Below are 26,691 nucleotides of genomic sequence, written 5' to 3'. Positions count from 1 at the left end.
CCATCAGGATGACCATCAGGACCCTTTGGTAAGTCTGCAATAGGGTGGCACAGGTTTAACAGGATTCTCTGTGTGACTTCATGCTCATTAGTTGTTTGTTAAAGAAAGCATGGACAGTTTTGGGTATATTGCTAGTAGTCTTTACCACTTTTTCAGAAAATGAGAGACAAATTCACAGAGGCCAACAGGGACTGCTAGTGGAACTTCAGATCTGCATAGACCTCAAGTGTTTAAACTCTGGTTCTTCTGCTCAGAGATTCCAAAGAGGATTAAACTCAGATCTTTATCCAAGACTCATTTATCAAAGTTGGACAAATTATTTTCAGGCTGAATATAGGGCCTTTGACTTGAGAAAAGATCCAGATTATCTGTTTTGCTTATAAAATGATCCACTCCTTGACTGTGTACATTTTTTTATATGCAAGCAATGCAGAATGAGTAGCCAGTGTCAGCATTCTTCCTAAACTTGGTCACTTTTCTGAAGCTTAAATAATTTCTAAAGCATAAAGACTATAACTTTTGAATTTATAATGCTCAAATGTTTGCTAGATTAAGAATGAATCTTAAATTGGAAAGGGATGAAATGAAGTTTTATTTAGCATTCAAAATACTTGCATTTTTGAAAGTTACTCAAGTACTTAGCCACAAAAGATATAAAGAATTCTCTATTTCCCAATCTGAAACAACTTAAGAGTATACAACTCTTTGCAGATGCCAATCTAAACGTGTCAGCCAGATGTTTTTTTTCCCTAACACAGTTCAATTAAAATGTTTTATGAAGACCACCCATGGAAAATAATTAGGAAAAAAAATTCTACTGTAACTGAGAAAATAATCTTTGGATTTTAATATATAACGTGAGAAAACAGAATTTAATACCTCTGTGAGACAATGATATGTCACAATCACTTCCTAGTAAATTAAATATATAAATTAGAATATCAGCAAGACATTAAAATATGGATTGTAGGACAAAGAAAAAAGAGAACACATAAAAGTTCTGCCTACCTCTGAAATTAAAATTAGAATTGTTTTAATCTTTTCTTTAGCCAAGAAGCTGAAATTGATGGAAGTCAATGCCATTAATTACTTGAGCTTTTACAATTTAGGTGATTTTTTTTTTCTTTTCCATAAAACTAGGTATCAGGATAAAAAAATCCAGTTAAAAATACCATTAAGAGAAGTTTCCACTTCTGTGGGTAAGACAACATCTTTCCTCATGTAATATGAGTGCTGAATGCTGAAGGACACACAGGAATGTAGGGCAGAAATTTCCCCCACCCCCAAGTCCAGTCCCCTGTTATTGTGAAAACCACATCTTGTAACGCCTACTATAAACCAAAATGTTACATGTGATATTGACTGAGAACAGTTAGCTTTCTAATCTTACATGTCTCCATGTGTATACAGGGCACTAAATAAATATGCAGTACAAAAAAAGAGTGGGGATAACATAAATTCCTTGGATCTATTTGCCTTACATAAAGGGGAATGGCTGTCAACATCTCCATTTGCATTTGATTGCACAAATAAACTACACCAAAACATTCTGAATAAGTAAGAACTAATGAAACCTCAGCTCTTTGGATGATTTATCTCAAAAAGATATTTGAAGGACAACATATCACTATGACACATACAAAAATAGTAAATCTAAAGGTCACAAAAGGTAATTCAACACTCTCCTCTTTCAGAATCCCACACTCGAAACCATGTTACTAACTGTATGCTACAATTAGCATGTGGAACTTACAGTTGCACTAAACAGGTAAGTTATAAGCTAACATAAATCATTGTATCACTGTAAAATAAACTGACTGCAACAGTTATAAAAGGGAACAGCAATAAAGGTTTTTCTGAAGCTACTGAAGGGAGATGCAAGGTTTGTCAACGTGATACAACACCTTATAAAAAGGTTTTGTTGCTTACATTTTCTGTCCATTGATGTAGTCAGCAAATAACTGAGCCTAAGCCTCAGTTGTTGTAAAGAATCTTGAAAAGCTCAAGAGTGAAATGCTGTTGTGTTCTGAAGCAAAGACTGTCATGGTCCAATTGGATCTCTCTAATTTACACGACAACATGGTCTGTCAATTATTTTATGAGCTCATTAGGAAAGGAAGCAAACATACACATCAAAGGCTCAATCCACTTCATACAAATGAGACTAATATGGGAATTCACTAATTCATTCCTTAATTCATAAGGTTTTTAACTCACAAGTTGTCTATGTCATAACTGTAAGTTAATAATTATAAGCTTATAATGTAAAGTTATAAGTAAAATACTTCAGAGCTGCTGATGAGAGTGCTCATCCTTTCTCCTCTGTCACAGTGCAGGCCTCCCATGTATTACGTAGCATGAAAACCTCAGCAGACTGGCTGATGCTGGATATGCTTCAGAGGTGTTTTGGGGTAAGATGCCATATCTATAATTCCAGCTTTAAAGTTTGGTCTACATGATTCCTGTAAGTTAGTGGATTCTGAAGGAACTGACAATCACTAGGGGGGATTATGTCTTCAGCAGACAAGTAATGGCTCTGTAGCGACCTGAACCCTTCCAGTGGTTTGCCTACGTGTTGCTCTCACTTGGATCTCACAGCACCAGTCCAAACAACATCAGGTCTTTGTATGAGCTGTGTGCTAGGTAAAACCTGAGCAGGAACTCAGGTTCTGGTATGAAAAGTCACAGGACAGAAAGAAAAGCCTAAATGTGTTTCATTAAATGGAAGGAGATATAACCAGGTACCAGTTTGAAGACTACTTCTACAGAACATATAATCTTTTTAATTTAGTATTTTAAATATAGTAGTTCATACGAAAGTTGCAAACAGTATTATAGTAGAAGGTTCTGTCACAGCAGATATGTTTTGCCAATGAAAATATAATTACCAATATAATTACCTGGAGGCAGGTAACAATCAGATGATTCTCCCAGTGTCTAGATAAGCTGTGGAAATGCAGGACTGTGTAAATAGCAGTATCTTAGAAAGTATTGTAAGGCTGGGCATTATTCCCAAGGGCCCCAAAGGAAAGGCTGGTACAACCTGATTGAAGAGAAACTAGTCTTTGAGGCTCGGAGTGATGTTTAGAAGGTGAAGAACAATCTGAAGAGCTTGATCAGTTATATCCTACTGCAACCATCTGCTTTCAGCCACTGATGGATGAATGGAGAAGGAAATTGAGACTCAGTCTAAAACAGGATTCCATAGGAATATATCCAATTAAACCACAGAGAAAATATATTATACAAGAATTACTTTCTCTGAAACTACTTTTCTTTTCGTCTTCAAGGCTGAAAATGGTGAACAAAATAGAACAGAAAAAATACTGACATAAAGGAGCAGAAGTGACAAAGGAGTGAGAGAAACATAAAGCTCTTTCGGAGAAAGATAAAAAGCTGAACAGGCTTCTGGAGAGCTTTAGACTCACTTTTACTCAGAAAAAAACATAGAAAGGTAGAAAAGACAAGCATTTAAGATTAGATTTAAGACAGCGCAGTGGAGAATCAGCTGTATTAAAAAGTACATGCATTTTCAGTTTTCTTGTTTCATCTCTTTTTCAGCCTTTTTTTTTTTTTTTTTAAATGCATGGGTTTTGTAAAGCCTTCCTTTTCATTAATCTGTTTGCTAATGATTAGCACAAGTCTCTCAAGAGAAAACTAGGAAGTTGTACAGAATTTTAGTGCAATTCATATGAGTTGGTCCTGCAGCTGGGAAAAGGGCAATTATGATTCTGGAGGTGATGACAGATTGAGCTCTGCATCCTGAGAACTTAGTGAAGGACACTGAGAAGCAGTACCAGAACTCAGGGTTTGGAGACCTATCTCAGGTAATAGAGAGCTGGCACATTATCTTGAGTCAATTTGATTGTAACTGAGAAATGTTGTTTGGCTTGGTTTCTTCATGGCTCAGAGCCCACTTCAGGATGAAAACAGACTCCACTATGGTAATAAAGACAAGGTACTTACCAGACAGGTAATAAAAGTAAGGTTTTGTTCAGCACAGAATCGTTGAGTAATTCCTGCAGAAAGGGGCCTTTGGAGGTCACTGGTTGCTCCTCACCACTCTAGCAAACTGCATCAACTTCAAATTTGATCCAGCTTCAGGGATAGAATTGTTCAGAATCTTCTCCAACCAAAGACTGGTCAACCCCAGGATTAAGGTTGCCATAGTCTCACATTTCCCATATTGAATTAAACTCATGGTGTGATTTTTTTTTCCCCTTTCATTATATTGCATTGGAACTCCACATTTTCCCTATGTACTTTTCATATTGTGCATCTCTGAGAAGTGTCTGGCTTCCTCTTCTCTGTGCTCTCACATTCAGTACCTGAAGATAGCATCTTCCATTTTTCTCACCAGCATAAACTAACCCATTTCTTTATCCTCCCCATGATCACACTCATAGTTCTCCACTTAACTGACTCAAACTGGTCAATACTTTTCCTTTATAGGGAAGCTCAAAATGTAATGCTATGCTCTAGCACTGCTAGAAGAGAATTAAGACTTCCCCTAGCTGCTGGATACATTCTCGCGTATGTGGAACAACATGTGGTTGGTTTTCTTCACCTAAAGAGAAAATGGGAACTCTTGTCTTAATTACTGTTCAGAAGGATGCTTAGATTTTTTCCCCATGAAAATTCTTTCCATCTGGTCATGGCCCAGCATGCACTCCTGAATGTAGCTGTTGCACTCCAAGTGGCAGACTCTGCAGTTGTTGAAATTAATGAAATATTTATTCACACATTTTTTAAGGCTGTCAAGATTCTTCTATCTGACAGCCCTGTGATCCAGTTGATCACACTCTACTCCAGTTTGATAGATTAAGAGTGAACAAGAAATAGAGATTATGTTGTATTTGTGAGGTTTTCTTTTTCACTCTTGCCTTTTCTGGATGGAAGTACATGTTAAAGGCAAAAATCTTTATGTCAATACAGATATATAATAGCTTTCAGTAGATTTTGTCTTCTGGACAAACGTGAAACCAAAGTTCAGTATACTCCACAAGACTGATTAATTTTGGATGTCCCTGTTGCCTTCCTTACAAGGAATTCGATTACTTTTAGTTTCTTTCAAGGAAGGAGGCAATGTTTATCTTCTGCACTAGAAGTATATTCCAGACAAAGAATATTTAAAAATATATATATAATTTTACTAACATTTCACATATAATTGTTGGGAATGAGAGTGGGAAAAGACTGAAATTAGATTCCCAACATATCAAGAATAAGAAATAATGAATTATTCCAAGAATAAGATCACAATTAGCAATAACTCATTAGAGAAAGTACAAAATATGTGACTAGGACTCTGAGTCTGTAAACCAGACCCTGCTGCAGGGTTTTTTTGCAGAATGCAAAGCTGTGTGCATTATGCCCAAGGACCCCAAGCCCCAGTCACTGCTGGATCACAGTTGGGATCCTCATCAGGGTAGAACACAGGTACTGAACGTTTGTGATAATGCTGAAGCCGTGAGAGTAGTTTTTCCACCACATGAGGGTATTTTTCAGACACATCATTTCTCTCTTCAGGATCATGAGCAATATCAAACAGCCAAAGTCTCTTTGTTGATGGATCAGACGATTGAATCTGTGACTCATTGAACAAAGACGGTGGAGGGAACCAGTGGCTGCAGCCTACAGGAACAGACCAAGGGTCAGTTCTGACATACAGAGCAGCAGTTTAGAGACAGAGTTTTGCTGTAATTGATGAATTTACTAGGTCTCTTGACAAGCCCCTGCTTGTGACTGTTGCTGCACACCTTAACTCCAGCCCTGCACCAAATTCTCTCTAGTCCAGGGCTACTTATATAGGAGCCTCATTTATGCAAAAACCCCACTGCACCATCGAGATCCAAAACTCTATGTAACTTTATTTCACGTAAAATAATTTAATGGACCTTCTTCTTGGATTCTGTGCTCCTTATTGGTCCCTTACAATTTGAGATATTCTATGACAGTTTTTCCCCTACCATTAAAATAAGTCGAAGACAAAATATTTGGAAAATTAAAAAAACCCACATTGTTTAGATTTTAGAAGTGCTCATTCTAGATCTCTGCATGTGGTCAAAAACCTAAGAAATCAGCAGAATTACTCAAAGAAATTAAAATACATGAAACAAAATTAAATTGTGTTTGTGTTGGGTGGGAGATAGGATTTTGTTACCTGGATTTCCAGTTAGTAACTTCCATTTTCCATGTCTTATTGCTGCATGTATGGATATATTGAAAAGTGTATCATCCCAAGGAGAATTGCTCTGTGGTAAAGATGTTCTCTTGTCAATGCCAAGACCTTATTTGAACAGTAAACAGTAAAACAGTAAAAGTTAGGTACATTGCGTATTCATGAGGTAATTTTTAGAACTCTGTTGGAAAACAAAGCAGTTTGTTGTCAGCCATTTATTTTTCCCTACTGGATAAACATTTTGTTGTATATATGTGCAAAGATCTGTGCTATGAATAAATGGATGTACTTAACTCTGAACTTGAACAGCATTTAAAAAACTTACCAGTGGAAAATGTCAGAGCTGAGTCAGATAACTGGCCTAATTTTGTACACAGATATTATATGTGTATCTCACATACCTGTATTAGGAACACTCAAGATTGGAATTGCTAAATTTCGTCATACAAGTGCCTGCACCTTTTGCTAGGTAGGAATATAAGATTGAAAGATCTCCTGAGTCAATCTTCTTAGATCACTACAGGGAACAAATCCCAGGTTCTGACCTGTATCAACAACAGAGAGCTGTCTCTCCGGGCTGAGCTGGCTGTGTTCACAAAAATCCACATTTGGTCAGGAAGCTTCTTCTGTGGCACATCTACTGTCATTGGAGGAGCTGGGTATGATGTGACCCCATTATATTCACATACTATTGAAAACTGTAACATTCCCTCTCAAAAGGAAACCTGAAGCTCCTTATAGGAGGGAGCTCAGGAAAAAGAATTAAGATGCATTGACCAGGGATAATTAGGAGACCACTTTGTTATTGAAACCAACAGGGAGGAAGAGAGTCAGATGGACAGCCCAGGAGCATCCAAACCAACTTCCATATGTTTTCATAAATAAAAAAGGAGTTCAAGACATAAAATCTACACATTTTACATTAACTGTATCAGCTGATAACAGTTTACCAATGACTACCAGAAGGCAGCTTTAGTCAAATTAGAAGACATATTAGAAGATGGAGAGAAACCAATGTTGATTTTTCCAAAAGACCTTCTTTCCAAAAGAGGTGGTTTTCAATCAGTTTAGGGAATCTGAAGGACTCAGCTGACAGACTTTTGGATGAGAATCCATGAGATGTACAACGATCATGTAATAGCCAATAGGAAGCAGAACTAGGTATTTGTAAAAAGAGTAAACTCTGCACAACACAGTGAGGTAAATACACATCAAATGGAAAGGAGAACAGAAAGCTGGGACAAGAATTGCAAGGACACAATTTCTCTATTTTTTATGAAGAACTTGCAAAGTTTCTATTTTCTTACTGGACTTTACACTTTGAGTTTATTTTCTTTAATAAACAGATTGTGCTCACCCAAATTCCCTGCTTACATCAAACTTATATAATGTTCCCAGATTAATAAGGATATAAAAGGGCTACTTGTTTGGAATATGCACACACAGACTGGACAGGACTCAGCTCATTTTAGATCACGAAGCACTGAAGCTGATCTAGAAAAGAAAATAAACCCCCATGAAAACAAGAAAAACCTCATAAGTAACCCCAGCAGAATCTCTTCTGGAAGACAAATCCTCACAAAGCCATGTGATGTCCATAGAAAATAGGAAAGAGTTTAAAGATTAATACCACTTACTTTTCAGCAGCATTGTGTTATGTGTTATTCTGTCATTTGCTTTGCTACTCCTCCTTGACTACTGCTGTTTGCCATCTGCTTTCTTAAGCATAATGAAAGATATTCAGCAGGTCAAAAAAAAGATATGCTTATTAAACCTTATGTCTCAAAACTACAATTTCAAGGCACGGTCTAAAGATAAAATTATGTGAACCTGCATTTCTGATTTTAAAGTTTAGCATAAAGAATATGCTTGTGCTTGCTGACCTACCCACAGTATGTGGTACCATAACACTACACAAGCCAAACTATATAAAATATTTCAAATAAATGGTATGAAATATAGTATTTTTATATATACTTTGCAAAATATCCTTAGAATGCCATGTATGAGACTTAAAATAAGATTCAAGGAGATAAAATAGATTTAAATACTCTGATTTAGTCCAGGTAACAAAACTAGACTCTTAAATGAAAAAAATGCTTTTACCAGAGCATGAAGTTGAAGATATTTGGTGAAATATTATCTTTCAGCAAAATTTCTTGAAGAGAAATGGGTAAATTCCCTTACGTTGAGCTGTTATAAAGAGAACTCTGTCAGTCATGTTAATTCACCCATTGCAAGCATTTGCTTTGTGCCAAAGAAACGTACTGTCTACTACTAGGGGAAGAGCATTGCTTTCCAGAGAGTACAAGTCAACTTTCATCATGGACTTTGGTCATGGGAAACAGGCTGATGATTTTTCAAATGCTCTCTACAAGGATACTTACAGGACTGTCACTTTATTGCATTACATAAGCACCAGATACAGAACTACTATAAATAAAAATTTTGCCTTATGTGAATGCTTTTCTTCCCATCCTATGACTTGCATCTTAAACTCAGATATTCCTCCTGCTGCCTTTACCCATTTTCCTCCTTCTCTTCAGCCCAGCTGGTAAGTTTCTACCTCTGCCTTCAGCTTTTGCTGGTGCAAGTGAAATGCAAAATACCTGGGCTATCTTCTCCTTTGCCATATGAATTTTACATGGATCCTTTTTCTGATTTTGCAGACTGAAGATGTCATATTTGTTTTGTTTCCTTTTAAAGACCAAATGTTGTCTCCCATAGCATCTAAGCAGTTTTTTTCTGAATTTGTTCTATATTGTAGGGGAGTTTTTATTTATTTCTTTCCATTATGGTTGACAGTAACAACAGCCCTGTGAACCAATTCAGCAGTCAAAGGACAGATGACTTTTATTAAGCTCAGTAATCAAGCCAGCCTTCATTGGTCTGCATACTCTCCTTACAAACTAACATATATATAAAAGTGATGCTTTTGTTTGTGTAGAACCTAAACATTTTACTTTTTTTGTTGTTGGATCAATGTATCAGTGGCTAATGAAATCAGGCTTTGTTTTTACCTTTAAAGAAAGTCCCACAGCCTTTCCCATGAATTTTATTATTGTCAAAAGAAGCCACTGTTTCCTGACACTCAACTTTGAAGCCTCACCAGTAGCTGTATTTATTTTTTAAGTAGTCTCTTGGGAAATTATAAAACTTGTATTACTTAAGAAAGTAGTGACCTTTCATTCAGATATTTATTTTCAAATATTTAATGCTAAAATGAATTTGTCTAAAGATTTTGGAGTTTTGGCTGGAGTTATAGGTCACCAATTAGTATTCAAATAGCTTCTATATCTCTATAGTAAAAGTTAGGTCCCACAGAAGGTGTTGATAAGTGATTTTGGAACTTACCCTTGGTAAGTGATTTTGGAACTATAGCATAGTTCAAGAAATCCTTTGTACTGACAAGCTTAAAAATGGTTTCAGGATCAGATTTTTAAAGGAATTGAGATGACTAACTCTCTTGGGTTGCAAAGAAGTCTGGCCCTTTCCCCCTTACAGAAACTTCAGCTTAGTTCTTTTACTTCTGTTATCATATATAGTTTCTATACACATACATATTTCAGATTAGGATGAAAAAGCCTATGTAATTTTCAATGGCTAATCTGCACCTTCAAGAAACCTGATTTTTCCAAAGGCTAATGTCATTAACTCTGAAAAATCCACAGAAGATGCCCAGGAAGCATCAGTCAAAACATTGGCTACATGTGGAAAAATAATTGTCGTTTTGATAATTTGAATATTCCGTAGCATACCGTTCAGGCAGGATGCTGGAAAATTTACTACTGGATACATACATCAGTAATATCCTGGCTGTTGACCAGAGAATGTCCTCAACTTCTTAGGAAAAATGAACAATCTTTCAGTGTGCTGAGTCTTGCTAATGCACAAATTTAAGTACAACAAAAGGGAAAGTAATGAACATGGCAGGGAAAGCCAACATTTTACATACACAGCAGCTCAGATATACTGTTGTATCTGCTACTTCTGAATTAGCCACTGCTATTTAGGGAAGTGCTTGTGTTCACAAAGTTTTAATGAACAAGTATTGTCCAGAGGCTGTCCAGAAGCAATCCAATACTAAAATTGGCAACAAACAGGACATTATGCCACCACTGAGGTTCTTCATGTGTCTTACATGGTGTACTGTGTAGTTTTGGTTCCCATGTTACAAAGCAAACACAGAAAAGCCATGCAAGATACAAAGACCTGAGACAAGAAAGTTAAAAGCTATGGAACAACTTCTGTGTGAAGAATGACTAAGTAAATATAGGGCTGTTAATCCTCAGAAATGGACAACTGATGAGAGAAAGGAGGTCTTGAAAGTTGTGTGGTCATGGCAAACTGAGTAAGGAACAAGTCTTTCCCAATAAGGGCATTGAATAAATTGTCATGTATTGAAAATAAATGATACTATATATTTCCTCATTACAAACCAAACTCAAGTGTGGAAATCCTTTACAGGGAATGCTGTGGGTGCCAAAAGTTCATGCAGATTGAGTAATAAAAGGATACACCTAGTGGAAGAAAAATAACTCAAGAATTCCTATATCCAAAAATACGGCCTAAAGATTAGCAGCAGGCTGTGGGGGCCACAAAGAGAAGTGTCTTTATGTGCTTACCCTCATGTACTCTGTCCTACACAACTGGTACTCTTAGACCAATGAACAGGACAGATTATTGGGGTGGTCCTACACAAGATGTGTTAACAAATTATTTTCAGCTCAAGAATGGCAAATAAAATAATTACAAAAGTGCTATATTGAAGTAGATTTATACAACTTTTATTATATTAACCCCTGTATGCACTGAACTGAAAGGGTCAAAACTTCCACAAAAATTAAGTAGAGAATCATAGCACCACAGTGTATCTCAAGTAGGAAAGGACTTCAACTTTCAGCTCCTCACAGGAATACCCCAAACTAAACCATATGATCAAGATGGTTGTCCACAAGCTCTAACAGGCATGGAGCTGTGACACTCCCTGGGGAGCCTGTTGCAGTGAAGAACCTTACCATAATGCCCACTGTGAACTTCTCCTGATGCAGTTTCATTCCATCTCCTCATGCCCTGTCAGCAGTCACAGAGAGAGGATCAGCACCAGCCCCTCTGTTTTCCCCTCAGAGGAAGCTGAAGGCTGCCCTGAGGTCACCCTTCAGCCTTCTCTAAGCTGAGCAAACCAAGTGACCTCAGCCACTCATCCCAAATCTCACCCTTGAAGTCTTCCACCACCTTAGTTGCCCTTCTCTCTATCATACATGATTCAGCTTCAGGTTTAACTATGATTTCATAAATCTGTAACACCATAAGTAATTTCTAGCATATCCTCTAATTTATTTTGAGTGTTATTCTTTAAAGGAGGTGTAGAATAAAGCAATGTAGCATTAATTTTTACTAGCAATGACTTCCAGTGACCAGATTAGTGCATGCAGACAGATCAGTTATTTCCTTAGGGCTGTTTTTTCACTTACAACAGAACACAGATCAAGAGGACAGTAATTGAAATCATGGATTCACATTGAAATCAGAATCTGACACCTATGTTATTTCCTGCTTTACTCATACAATTTTAAAATTTTAGAAAAGCCCCTACAATTTACAGAAATGTTGCAAGATGACAGGTTTTGCCATAAAGAAGTGCATCCCAAGACACAGTTACCAACAGAAGATTCAACTTAAACCAGAAAAGAAAAACCAAAACTTATACTTTTCCCAGCAATCTGTTCTTTCACTTCACTTCCTAACCATAGGGAAGATCATAAAAAATGCCTCAATGTGCTTAGCCCTGTTTTATTCCTCCTCGCCTTTCAAAAAAGCTCTCTGACCTCATTCAGTATCCCATGTGTATTCCTGATTTGAAACATCATTTATGTTAGGAGGATAGCTCTTCCAGAAAAAAACTGTCTTCCTATATATTTTTGCATACACTTTCAGCAGCCTCCTGCTTAACTCATTAGTTCATCTATCCAACTGGCAATGATTTCTGGAGGTGGAAAGTAGAAAGCAAACTTTTTTTACATTTCTACCCTGCTGATCAATGTAGGCTTGAGAACAAATCATCTGTTCCTTGGCTCATACAATCCTCGTTACCTACCAGAAACTTATCTAAAATGAAAAAATAATAATTTATCTGACTACCATGGAAATCATAAAAATGTCTGGAAATCCATTTATTTTCTGAACAACTAAAACTTCTTAAATTCTTCTGCTACTGCTGCAAACCAAAACAACCTCATGATCCTTTGATCCTGCAGTGCTACATGGTCATAGAAGAAAAGAAGGGCTGCTCCAGTTTTACTGCATTTTGCAGCTTTGGATGCCTATCAGAAGCTCTCATCTTCCTGTATGGAGACTATAAATCCACTTTGTCTATCCGTCTTAAGTCTTAGGATGTTTTCAACTGTTTCACTGATAATCTCTGAAATATTTAATATTCAATCAAGAGCAAATAATAGGAAAAAAAAAAAATTCCTAATGCAACCAAAATCAAAAATAGGGCAGACAACAGCAAAAAGCCACTGTAACATTTGTTAAGGAGGCTGGAAAATTCAGATCTGTAAGCCTCTTTGCAAATATTTCCTATGATACACTTCAATCCTTTGCTTTTCACTTTGTGCAGCAAATAGTCCAAGTACCACGCAACTGTTATTTGTTAAAAAGGTTAAGGATAGTTCACACCCACATTGTGCAAATTCGCAAGTTAAATAAAATAAAAACCTGCTTTGTAAAGAAAGGCTTGCTCTTTAAATTAATCTAAAAGACAAATTTCTGGAAACATTTTGTTAAATATAATTATTTTCATAAGCATATACTCATTTAAACATCAATATCTAATTTTTAACTGTCAGAAGGAAGAAGATAAACTAAATAAAGTAAATCTTCAGCTGTGATTAAAAAGAGAGACTATACATATTGTGTTTCAACATTCATGGTATTTTGCAGATCTAATAAACATTACTCTTCTCATTCCTCTAACTTTCCATTTTTTTTTTTTTATACTGAGACCAGCTCAAGCAATTGGTAGAAACTTAGAAGTGTGGCAACATAAATAGACAGTACATCTAAAAATAAAATATTCTGCCTTCAGTGTATGATTAAGATGATGAAAATGACCACTGTTGAGAACAGTTTTCTTGGCTGGTAAGGGATCAAAGAGTACACAGTTCTATCTAACATGCCACTTAGCAAGGTCCTGACCACAAAACTTAAAGTGCCCAAAACGATGTTGCCTGAAGCATGTTGTATTTCTGTACACTGTGGTCTACAATACAAGCATGTGGGGAGGCAATGTTGGGTACTGAAGAACAATTTTGGAGAAAGACAAAGGAACGTTAATTTATTATTTATTTGGGAGACAGAGCCCTGACCACAGAGCAATCTGTACAGCTAAGTGAATATCAGTGGGCCCATGCCTACAATTTTCCAATATCCTACACAGTAATGAAAACATTCTTTTATAAGCAGCTGCATATAATCAGTGTCCTTTAAGGAAAACAAAAGCAAAGGAAGCTTCTACCATTGTTTCTTCATCTGCATATAGAAGTTATCTACATTTTTCAGTATATTTCCCAAAAGAAAAAAATGAAAAATATCAGCATTCTCTGTAGTTAAACTTCTATTTCTGATAATATAATGTAGCAACCATATGACAAGGAAAATATAATCACAAAAATCCAAGCTTAATTGCAATCTACTGGACAGAAAAGCCTGACAAATCTGTATTAAAAAAACCCACAAAACTGAGGGTGAATTAAGATTTTAGATGGCTCGCACTCCTTGCTATCCAAATAAAAAACACATCAGAACAAATAGTAAACAGGCGCTACTGCTTTGCAGGTGTAAAGCACATTCAAGACCACTCAGCCCAAGCAGGAATATCACCAGCATTTCCTGTGACACAAGTGTGTGGACACAGTACACTGGATTTCTCAATTGTTAGAAACCTTGCAGTTTGTAGTGTATACTGCACAAAGAGATTCCATAGATATTTTCTTATTAACTAAATTTTTTCTCTGTTGTTCTCAAGACTTGTATTTCAGTATAAATTTTGTCTGGCTATGCAATACCCCCTATAATTTCTTTGGTTACTCCACTCCATTACTTAAATAACAGAAAACAGGATCCACATAGAGTAAAAGTTTCCTTCTCATACCACATGGCCATACAGGTCAAGAAGCAACAATAGGAAAAGACAGAAAGATCCTCACATGGTTAGAAAAGCATCTAAAAAAATAGGAAACAAAACCAGTTTTGATTTCACACTGGAAACATAGTGGACACCACTGGATTCCTAAAGGAATTGGTTCTGGGACCTATATGACTGAATATATTCCAAATGACCTGGAAAAGTGAATGAAAAGTGGGATGACAGAGTCTATGAATGATGACAAGTTATCTAAAGCTGGCAGTGAAGAATGAAAGAAGGCCTGTATGAGGCTGGGAAGTAGGCATTAAAATAGACAATGATTTAGCACAGACACAGGTAAAGTGATGCATGTGTGAAAAAAATAACAATATATATGAAATTCATATAAACATATAAAATTACAGCCTTTGTGACACTCATAACCAAGAGTGAAACCCTGGAATCACAACAGATTGAGCTGATGCTTTTTCAGAATTATGTCAGCATTGTACAAAAAGAGAACTGAGTGAAAGGAATTATTAGAAAAGGTCTTGTTAACAAAGCAAAAAGCCCATGCAACTGGAAAACTGTAGTTTTGGTCTTCCCATCTCAAAAACAATACAGAGGAAGTTCAGAAACCTGTTGTGAGTTAGGTGGCATGCAATCCCTTGTGAATAAAACTCCTCTGCTAGATGTAAATTCTACTTAATTGAATTTGTATTCTCTATGGAACTCCAGGGACCAGGCTGTTTCTGCTCCCCCCCATCCTGTGTGACACTGGACAAATGCAATCATATAATCAAACTTTATTGTTTTAAATGACAGGGGACATATCATTTAAACATGCAGGCCAAATATTTAGAGTACTTTAACTTACTCCACACACCTCATGAAGCATCTTGAGTGAAATCCCATGACCTAGGGAGTTTTTAATATTTTTCAGGGTGACTACAGCCTCTACCTGACCAAACTAGATATTACCTACAATGTGCAGCTGCCCTACTGCACATTGTGTAGCCAAAGTGAGAAAAACTCAAACATGCTGAAACACTGAGTGAGATATAAATTCTTTACTTATGAAATTCATTGTCTGCTTTGGCTAGGAATGGCCATGTTCCAACAGGACAACACTATGTTTTCTGAACAAAATGGAATGACGTTTTCTATTTCGAACCACACCACAGGTATTTCATGGGAGAACTCCATGTTATTCTATCACTTCTTAAAATCTTTTAATCACATCTCAGCCAGGACAACTCTCTGAGCTGCCAGTCTCGTGACATCCTTAACTCCAGGTTATAAAGGTGATAAAATAGATTGCATTTCATCAGTAATCACAACTGTCACTCAGACAGCAATGCAATGAAATCCTGCTTGTATTCAGAGACTCTTGGGAGTATCACTGCAAGTGCTTATGTTTTCAGACTTACCACTGCTAACAGAGGCTGAAGGAACACACACAGAGCTACAGGTGTGACAAAAAGCACCCGTTATGGGTTTCAGTCAGATATGGCCTCAGAGCAAGGGACACAGCCATTACAAGACTGCAGCACACAGCAGACAGCAAGAAACTACTGAACTACGGAAACCAGTGCTTGCTGTGAGGCAGCTTTAGGGAATGAAGTGGCACTAATGCATATGTTCAAAAAAAGATATTGTAAATAATTTAAGATAATTCAATCCTGTGCATACTAGCTGTCAACTCACTTGAAGACTCTCACTCTTAACAGAAAGGCTTTCAAAAGGTAGTGTCACCTGGCAATGGTAAATCTCAAGGGGATAAATCACACGTTCAAATTCTGCTGAGATTATAGTCTGAGACATTAAAAAAAGTTTCCTTATTTTGTAAAAATTATTTTTGTTAGAGAGAAGTGAGCAATTCTATATATGTTGCAGAGTAGAATTCTGCTTAATAGTTGAACCGAACCATGTGCACTATTTTCACCAGGACTTAAAAACCAACAGGCAGTAATGAGTATTATTTTCGCAATAAGGTGATGCATGTGCCTCTCTGCCTCTTGAGTTCTGATTAGTAGTCTATAAAAACCACAAAGGAGATCCCCAGACAGAAGTCTGGGACTGGCAAACCGAAACCCACTTACATATGAAACCCAAACAGAAAGAGAGTATTTTCTAGTATTTTCATCATCATCTTTAAAATCAACATAATATTTTTATAATCCAGTAAATTCCTATTGTATTCATCATGTTGTATGTGTTGCCAGAAAAATGGTAATTGAATCATCCTCCCACTGTTTCCATTAAAATAAAAGCTTCTGTTCTTAGCTAAGTTATTCGATGCTATTTTCAAGATTTTAAATTTTTATTTACATGTTGCCCAGTAAAGAGAAAGAAGAAAAACAAAGCAGTTAAAAAGTATTGTTATTTTCCTAACAATAGACAACGCAAACTCCTTATAATCATCTTGCCCCATTTTTGTGCTACAATAGCAGAAGTGTAGGAATCAAAAACTTTCTTAAGTATTATGAAATTCCACATAAAAATTGCCCTCATGACAGCAGTCTTCAGACTCCTAGAAATCTCACCACTTGCACACACTCAAATCCTGCATGATTGGCAGGTTTCCTGTGCCTTACTAATGCTCAAATGTGGAACAGCAGGAAGTCTGTTAGGGCTTGAAAAAATCTACCCTGAAACAAATGGGAACCTTTCCATTAATTCCAATGAGCTCTGGTTCAGACTGGTTAAGCATCAGCAGTAACAAACAAGGCATTTACACCCTACCAACTCCTCTTAATCAAACAAATGAAGCTAAATTCCCCTTTATCCATACAGTTCAGTAGACACAATGTGTTTTCTACAAAACCATCATATGAAAGCCTTCCTCATTTGCATTTACAGCAATCACTTCTGGCAACAACACATAAGCTTTAATCAACTATTCTAATAAAAGTGATTCTGAAATCAAAACAACAGTGCCAATACATGATTTACCAGTTCTCAGAAGAAAGAGTTTAAGAAAACAAAAATACACAACGCCATGAATTATACCAAAAACTGAGCCTTATGGGTGGGCAGATGAAAATGAATTCCAGAGTAATTTTCCCTGCTCCAAAACCCATGTCAGAACCCTGAAGTTCTAGAAAAGTTAAAAAGTGTTTACTTAAACATATTTCCCCGCAGCACTGACACAGCAGAATGAAGGCAGACTTCAGGTAATAGGTAACAAAACACCTGATATGAGCATGAAGCCACACACGGGAACACAAAGTCAGAAAATGAACCATAACTTCACTGCAGTAAAACTCAGGAAGCCACCCAGTAACTCTTCTTTGTGGTCAGCGCTGCTTCCCACAACCACATCTTCTGAACTTTCCTCCAGCACTTTCCCAACCATCCAATAGTTTTCTGCCTGAGGAGATTCTCAGGCCACACCAAAAGCACTAACCAACTGAGTTACTCTGTTTGTTGCAAACAGTTTTGAACAGGAGAGATTTCTCCCCAACTCTGTGGAATTCTGTACTTTACATTTCACATTCACATAATACATATACGTAATACATAATAAATATTTTGAATGACAACACAGAAAATAATTTCTGGGATATCCAGATGGGCTTGGGTTATTTTGATTTCCACTAACACCAAGTTGTACAAAAAACTTTTAATATATGTAAGAAAGTATAGAAAGTTAGTGGGTATGCCTTTCGTAATAATTCTCAATGTTCTACTATCCTGTAAATCTTATTTCAATGATATACGTGTTCTTCTAACATGTGAGATGCAAAATATTCTGTAGGTACAGTGTGTTTTTCATTTGCAACTGATCTGGCCTATAGTTCAACTTGCAGACAGTCAACAAATACATTAAATCCCAGGTCTCTACATTGCACCACAAAACCCAGAATGATGAAAAAAAAAAAAAAAAAAAATCCAGGTTTCCTTTGGTATTTCCCAGTTTTTAAGCACCTGTATCTGGGGAAAACAGAAAAGGTTGCAGGAAAGTTTAATGAGGGAACATAATAATAGAGAAACAGCTTTCAGAATGAACCTTTTCTAGTGGAGACCACTTCAGCAATTAAAAAATGGTACCATTTACATTGTTCATCTGCATAAAAAATAAAAGTAGTATGGATCTGCAGACTGTGTCAGAAACACCAGTGGGTTTTCATTCTATTTGAATTTCTTTGCTTTATGTTTTTCATTAAGCACCAACATGCTTTACTTGAACATGAGATTTTTTTCCTTCCTTCTAAATTTCAGGACATAATATATTCAACATGATTAAAGTTTTTTATTATATACCCTAGACCACAGTGGTTACAGTACCAAGAGCAGTTAAGTACTACATTTTTCATTTCCACTTAGGAATATTAAATCAAGTCTCTTACATACACTGAAAATCTGTACTGTCTCTAATGTAGCCATATAACTTATTACTAAAATCCCTAAAATCCCAAACCACTCAGATGAATCAACTACTCACCTGCAAGATAAGCCTATATTTTCAAAGAAAATTTTATTGATAAATAGAAAAGATTCAGCAAGGAAAAAGGTTACAGTTAATATTTTTCACAGTTAGATGTTACATTTGGCCTTCATATAGCTTTTACTTTTAATATAAGGTCTTTTAAAATGCCACATTTGTTTGTTAACAGCATGGAAACACATGGCTATTCTCCATAGATTTACAGCTCTCCATTTATAACTTTCTCTCCCCTATAGCTACAGAAGCAGAAAAAGTCTTCTGTGCAAGTAGAAAAGGATTCCCCAAGCAAAATTCTCACTTGACCATAAACAGAAAACTTTGCACTGTGTTTCACTTGGATGAACTATGAATTTATTGGAATTTATATAACAGAAACTTCCTGACAAGAATTACCTTTTGCTAGACTTGATTCCATGGAGCAGCCTGTCACTTAGTTTTCATCAAGAAATGCACAAGACAAAGCAAACTTGAGAAGGCGTTTTAAGAATTTCTCCCTATTGCTTTGGCAAAGAGCATACTGTTATCTTGGCAAGAATACAATTCATATTCCTCCAGCAACTGATTCAGCTCTTGAATTCAGCTCCCCTCCAGCAGACAGCTCAGTCAACTGTATTATAATCAGCTCTGGTTAAAAGGCCAGTCTCACTATGATCAGTTTGATACTCTGCAAATTATCTTAAGGCCTTTATTGATAACTGCTGAACTTCAGCAAATCTCAGTCAATGAACTGCAAAAATGAAATTAGAGTAATTCTCACAAAAATGCAGCAATTGTTTTTAATTTTGTGATTATAACAGATAATATTACAAATATAGACTGTTTCTTCTTGGCATACATGCTTTCACAGGATATGATTTGAACCAACTTCATTGTTTTGTCTCTGAATTAACTCTTACTTGAATTTACTCTGAATTTACTCTTACATGAGTAAAATCTTGGGAAGAGGTGGAGAAATGGGAAGAGATCCAGAAACAGGCAGGAAAAAAATGTTACGGATATTTATCTTAACATTCACAGTCACCATCATCCACAATAAAGCCAAAATTTAGAGGTTATTGAATGTTTCAGAAAATACATACATTTCAGAGTCTTCATAAATATAGTAGAAAAATCAAATATCAAAGCCCCAGAAGGTAATTTATTATAATTTTTAAAGAAAGTATATATAAGTAACTATATGTAAGTACGTATCTTGTTTGAGACCAGACTGTTTTTGTTGACATTTCTTGTTGTACATTAAAAAACCTTTAATCATAATATTATTTAGTGCTTCTTAGGCTTTTGCCTTCTTATGAAGCAGCAAAGACAAAAAAATCTCATAGAAATCAAAGTTCAAAATTACAAGGCAGATTTGAATAGCACTGTTTAATTAAGTAACATTTTCCCTCTTCACAATAAAAACAAACACTATCAATGTGAAAGCTGAACAACTTCTTCATTTTCACAGACTGCTGCAGTGCTGTGGATTGCTGGTTTAGGATTGCTGTTGATTGTCTATACTACAGCAGGCAGACAATTATACTCACCAGAAAGTCCTGCACGTTTTTTGAAATGAGGCACCTTCTTCCATCTACACTTTTATGTCTTCACCCAGATAAAGTCAATTCATTTTTGCTTTTCTTCTCATTCTTCTAAAGCCAACAATTTTTCCTCCATATTTATAGTGAATAGAATACATATTCTACAGTGTTTTCTGAAAGGTAGCTCATAGACAGTAGAAAGTGATTCTTCTATTTGTTAAAGAAGCAGAACTTTTATATTGGCTAATCCCATTTATAAGGTACATTTCTGAAGCTGCACAAGTATCTGTAGCTCTGATGCCTTAACTAATGTGAGAGTTCACAAAAATATGCCAGAAGAAAGAACAATCTTGGTACAGCCACTTTGAAATGCAGATGGCTCTGTGAGCCTACAAGGCCTTTGCATATATGTACTTTGTACTGATCCCTCTTTTTTTGAACTGTGGTATGCAGAGCAATTATTTCACCTCAACACGGAAACTGGAAATGTCAAGGGCTCTTTCAACCTACACTGTGATAATGAATTACGGAAGAAATAAGGGGCTTTGCTACTTCACTAAGGAAAGACATTTTGTGACCTTTTGCTGCTTTATGGCAATAATGAGTTTTCTACAAAACTCTGAGTCTTTCTCTTATTTTATTAAAATAAAAACATTTGAAGAATAGCTTTGACCTTAACCTTGGGAGAACAAATAGAATACTGATCTTAAGAACTGGATGAGCCCTGAGACACTGTAACTTCCTGACATCATGTTGACAAGGTGTAGAGATGAACTGTACATGAACTTAAACAGTGAAGCTCACCTATCTTAATTCACTTAGTTAAATGCTATGAACATCTAGATTTAGTATAATTCCTTCTAATGTCAGTTTTATCATAGCAATGTTTGATTCCAAAGGAAAGATTTATATTAGAATATTGTATTTAGTCTCTTACCTTTCAAAATATATACTCTACTTAATTTCAACAAGAGTAGGCATTTGAAGCATTCACCTTCTTTTTTACAGCATATTATTAAATACCATACCACACAAACAATTGAGTTAAATCCAGAATAACTGAGGACAGCAAAAAATATCAGCTAGGTGATTCATTTTCCCAGGTTTCTACATTCTTAGACAACTACAGAATAAAAAAAAAATGGAAGTTATTCTAAATAAGAACAAACTTAATATTACCACCTACAATGTTAAATATCACAAGAAGAGAGAGCAAAAGGAAATGCTGAACTTTCACTTCCAATGAGAAAATAAGGAAAAGAAAAATAAAAATCTTACTTTTTCTAGGAAACAAATTTTAGCTGATTGTACAGAACTTATGAATTATTCAAGATACATCCCATTGTGGTGGCCTTATATGTGAAACACCCAAACCCCATCCGCATCACTGTAAGGATGCCGTGTTGAAGGTAAACAGAATTGAGCAGAAACTCTAACAACCTGTGCTCTGTTAAAATTTTTCAGGTTTATAGCTCAGAGATATTTAATTTGAAAAATGTAATCTACCATTTACATCAAGACATGCATAAAGATATAAAACGCTAGCATTATATTCTAATAATTATAGAATACAAGCCTAAAAAAGCAGTATAGATGGATTTCTGGATTCCTGTCATGATACTTGCATTACACACTTAATCAAGTGACCTAGCATTTCTAAATTCTAAAAGAGATTATCTACATCCCAAAGGAAACATGGGGATTTGTATTTATGAGGCTCACCAAACATGCAGTCCTCTAGTAATAAATATTGCAAGGACGGATGGCTCACACTGAGATGCAGATGGGCTAAGAGCCAAGGCAATGCAGAACCACAGCCCAAACTTCCTGACAGAGAGAGCTACACCCCAGAAACTCATACAGCTAACAGTCAAAAGAAAAACAGCACTTATCTCTGATGTGAATGGCAGCAGAGGTAGCTGGAACAGCAGCCTCCCATTAAGGAGTGGAGCTGAGCTCTGCCCAAAACTGCAAGATCAGCATAATATGCACTGCATGAAGAGGCTGAGGGATCCAGGGTCCTGTGTTGGCAATTCCTGCCTTACAAACTTACAGGGGGTCACTGCAATTCATGATTTTCTTGAAATGGGCAGACGACAGGAGTCTAGATGGTCAGCATGCCTATGTGTAATTTTGCAGAAGAATAGTAATTTGGAGAAGCAAAGAACATATCTGTGATTTTATCCATGCTTGACCTTTCTCCAATTCTAGCTGCCACTATGTAAGCTCAGTCAGCTGACCATACTGGTCAATTTTCTGCAGTTTTGACTCAAGAGTAGATTCTGGGTCTTAAGCCTGTCACATACATGGAGTATATTGATCTCATTCAGCACCCACCCAGCACACTCATCCATGCATCTTCTGCTGCTACTGATTAACTCAATTATAATTTTTACCCTGCTTTTTTTTTTTCTTTTCCTTTTTCATAACTAATTTTAAATGAGCTAGATCATCAGTAATAGAACGGGGGAAGAAGTAATTTCTGTCCTACAAAGTGTCAGGAATCATCTTTTATCTAGGCAAGTGGGACATAGAGGAGCCTGGAGTGTCCATTGCTTAACCAAGATTAATAATTTCGGTATATGTATGGATATAATATATAATGCTACAGCTATTATAATGCAATTTTAATGTCCATGAATGACATAACAGATGCAGAGCAGAAAAGATTTCTCTATTATATTATATGTTCATTCTGAATATAACAGATCCAGCCATTTATAAGCAATCATTTATTTTGGCAATTAATAGCACAATATATAAGGTAATGCCTCCTTTCAAATGTCAAGGACAGCAATGTAAAAATGGATTAATTTTGCTCTAGGCAAATCAAGGTTTGGAGGAAAATCAAAAAATGTTTGATTTTCAAAGATCAAAATCCAAGACAAGTTCTCTGTCTTGGATGTCTCCCTCTGAATAGATGTATCTTCAAAATAAATTGACTACAATTAGTAAGCTACACTGTTATTATGCCTTTGAACTTTTAGCTGATGGCTAAGTCTGGAATTTTAAACGAAGGTGAAAGTTTTTTCAACCTAAGCCAGTGCCACCCAAAACATATTTATTTTGAATACATCTTTCTAATTTAAATAAAGTTCTTTTTGAAGAGAAAGTGATGCTACACGTCTTGTAGATGTGTGGACTACAAGATTTTGTGAAAGTTACCAAATTTATTAATAAATTTAGCAAGTCAGATTAAAGCTAATACAGTGTGTACTGACAGATTCTGATTAACAACTCTGAATTAAAGGGTATATTTCCTTTCAGCATGTCATTTAGTTCTGATTCTCAAAATAAAATTGCCTTCTGTGGGATATAAAGTTTCAATGCTGCTTCAAGACAGGCCATCTAGCAATGACTGTGGTCAGAAATAAGTTTGGATAGCAGCTGGGGGAATTGAGACTTAAAACCAGTTGGGTTCTTATTTAGCTGAATCACCAAAACTTGATGAAATGCCATAAGGCTGTTTAAAAGACAGGAGATCTTCCACGATGGAAGGGCTGATGTCATCTGCACAGCTGCCAAACAACTTGGCTATTTTTTTATTTTTAAAGACAAATTCACAAAAATAGGGTAAAAGTTTTGTTTCTTTTCTCTTCAAATGTATGTAAATCTGTATTTTTACTTATGCAATTTTTAAGTTACTTCATGCATTTTATTTGTGCTTTCTTAACCTACACATTACTGTGAAAATTATACTCTCAACATAATTTTAGCTTTCTGTTTTTAATTTTCTTATTTTACTACTGAAACCTTAAAGCTAACAGAAAATGTGGATGTTCCAGACCTAAACTTGAAACACAGTAGATTTTTCATAGCAAAATTTACATAACTGTAAACTCTAATGAACTACAAATCTACACTGAGGTCAAGCAATGGAGACATATATTCATCACTTCTGAAAACGATCAACAGTGTGATGAAGAAACAACCAGAAAGACAAAAGCAATGGCTTTTAGCAAGGAGGGAGAGGAGCACCTCTGAGGCACGTGGGTCCAGCTCCATCTGCAGAGCTCACCAGACTGGGTTAGCACAGCAAGGCTCAACCAGAAGATGTGGTTTCTCACTCCTTTCCCATGGGGTTCTGGTTCCAGAAGCAGCAAGACAGTACTAGGATAGCTGCCTCTCCCTCTGCCTCCCCTCTTCCAACCACACACCCTCCTTGCTCCTGCCTTGGTTGACGCTGGCATCCATCAGCCCCTCCAATGTACAGATTCAACCCACATGACAGAGGAAAACCAGGCTAACAAGTTGGATCAGTTCACAGAGGTATCCAAGAAGTGCCAAAACAAATGCAAAATAAGCACTAGGAGTGAGTGGCTGGGAAAGGGGAGGGAAGAAAGTAAAGCACATCCCCAGCAGAAACCTGTTGGATTACTTAATCATGTATCATGAAACAGAAACCTCAGGCTTTAATTTCAGAGCCAAAAGAATCAGTCTCACCTGTCCTCCGAAACTCCTAGTCCCAGTCTTTGTGCCAAAAAGAGCACTTGGCTATCCAGCATACATCCAGAGATGAAAAAAAAGGCTTATTAAGATCTGTACCAGTATCCTGACCTGGTTAATAGCTTGGCTCTGTGAGTAGTTTTGATTACCCATGAGAAATGGGAACAGTGGTGAGGCACTGTGGGAGGGAGGATATCCTCTCTGGTAGCAGCAGCAGCCTACTAGCTTAAACTCCATGAAACTACTGCCTCTGGCTGAGGTTCCCAGCATGGTCAGAACTGATCTTAGCTAGTGAGGCCTGCGGCCAGACCCTCCCATCTGCTACCAACCACACACTGATCCCCTGCTCCAAAGAACACAGCTACAGGGCAAGTTGATTCAGCTCACTGATGTGGTAGAAACCCTTCCTCCTCTTTTACCTGGCTACCCAAAACAATCTGAAAGCTGATCTGGCAGAAGAATCATCTTGTCACCATGTGATTTCAACATCTAACACAAGTGAAGGAGGAAGGACGGAGGAAAGGGAGAGGACAGGCTGGCCATCTTGGCAACAGCTCACCACCGGACTGTCTTTGCAACCCCCAAAGAGCACAAGCCACCCCTCTCCTCATCCTAGTTTTGGAGAGCCCACCCTAGTTTTTCATTCCACTGTCTGCTCTTACATGAGGGCAATAGTTGCAGGTCTGCACCACAAACCAGATCAGCTCATTAAGAGGAAAGCTTGTTTTTAACCCCAACCACTCCACTGAGCTGGCACAAGTCAGAGGGAGGTTACAGGCAAAGTCTATGGCCTCTTTTAGCACTAAAGATGAAAAATAAAGGATTACAGTTCAAAACACTGCCCATGTGTGTCAGACAACAGGAAAGGTTTATTTATATTTGAATGAGGAAGTCTGCCTTCTGAGAGAGAAGATGATTTACTTGACGTATTCAGTGAAGTAAGACCTGAGCATTTTTTTTTGTAAAATGGAACTGCAGGCAAACTATTTTACAGTATTTTCCTTCTTGTGCTCTTTACTGTTAACAATGGCAGAAGTGCAGTACTTGATACAAGACTATTGCAGGGCTGCAGTGTTTGCCACTGGACACCAGGTCCTGAAAATAGGTAAGCAGATGGTGATCAGTAGATTCATCAGATCTGCTGGAGTAACCCTGGCTGATGAGAAACCAGTGCTCAGTCTGAGAAGTTGAAAAGTTATACACTGTTACCCCACAAGTGGTAAATAAACAAACACACAGCCCAAGGTCAGTTCTAACAGACCACAGAAGCAGAGATGTTGCTTGCTCTGTAATCAAGACACCATGTCTTATTACTTTAACCTAACGTTCTGTTGAATTCTTGGCTGTAACAGTAGACTTGTCACTAAACTAATTCATGACTTTTGCACAAATTCTTCCCTAGATGAGTGCTTATTTTGGTGTTGAAAAATCTGAACAGAAAAAAGCTCAGTTTTCCTGTTTTGGTTGAAAGCCCCTAATAATTACATAAGACATCCCATCATTCAAGCTTATATATATGTATGTATGTATGTATGTATGTATGTATGTATATAAAATTAGTATTTTCTGATAGAGATGAGATAAATGTATCCATTAAATAAAAATATATTACAGTGAAAGAATGTATAGGCAAAACCACTCAAGAGTTCAGGAACATTGAACCTGCACTGAGTGCACATAAAATAGCAACTTGATGCTCTACATGTGTCCAACTACAATACCACTGTCTTCTCACCTGGTTAACCACAACTTGGAAAGTCCTTTTTTTGGTTACATTTAACAGAATCTTCATATTTAATTGCCTATTTGCTGTTTTACAGTACTCTGCAAACCTAAAGATTTGGCTAATCTTATCTTCCAGTTATTATTTCACTTTATAATTCAAATTTCTATAACAAAGAAAGTTTTAGGATAATAGGAATACTTCATCTGACACCACTTGATTTAGCTGATATGATTTTTCATA

At 36.6% G+C, this 26,691-nt stretch overlaps 1 protein-coding gene across 5 annotated transcripts in view; it reads right to left on the bottom strand.

The window, feature by feature from the left end:
* Positions 1-26,691, bottom strand: part of ARSB (arylsulfatase B) — an 83,423-nt gene that overhangs the window by 14,948 nt on the left and 41,784 nt on the right. The window contains exons 7-9 of one of the 5 annotated variants that reach the window (XM_033520512.1): positions 6,164-6,289; positions 3,044-5,634; positions 2,901-2,946 (exon numbers count right to left, since the gene is read on the bottom strand). The exons of 2 other annotated variants lie outside the window; for them this stretch is intronic. In XM_033520512.1, the coding sequence (XP_033376403.1) occupies positions 5,369-5,634; positions 6,164-6,289 (392 nt within the window). In that variant the 3' untranslated portion in view covers positions 2,901-2,946; positions 3,044-5,368. Of the gene's footprint in view, positions 1-2,900; positions 5,635-6,163; positions 6,290-26,691 lie in introns of all 5 variants that reach the window. 2 more of the 5 variants (XM_033520514.1, XM_033520511.1) reach the window with 2 other exon arrangements.

Source organism: Parus major, chromosome Z (genome assembly GCF_001522545.3).
Source record: "Parus major isolate Abel chromosome Z, Parus_major1.1, whole genome shotgun sequence".
Lineage (NCBI taxonomy): Eukaryota > Metazoa > Chordata > Aves > Passeriformes > Paridae > Parus > Parus major.
Note: the sequence above shows the minus strand (reverse complement) of the source record. Positions and strands in the feature narration are given on the sequence as shown.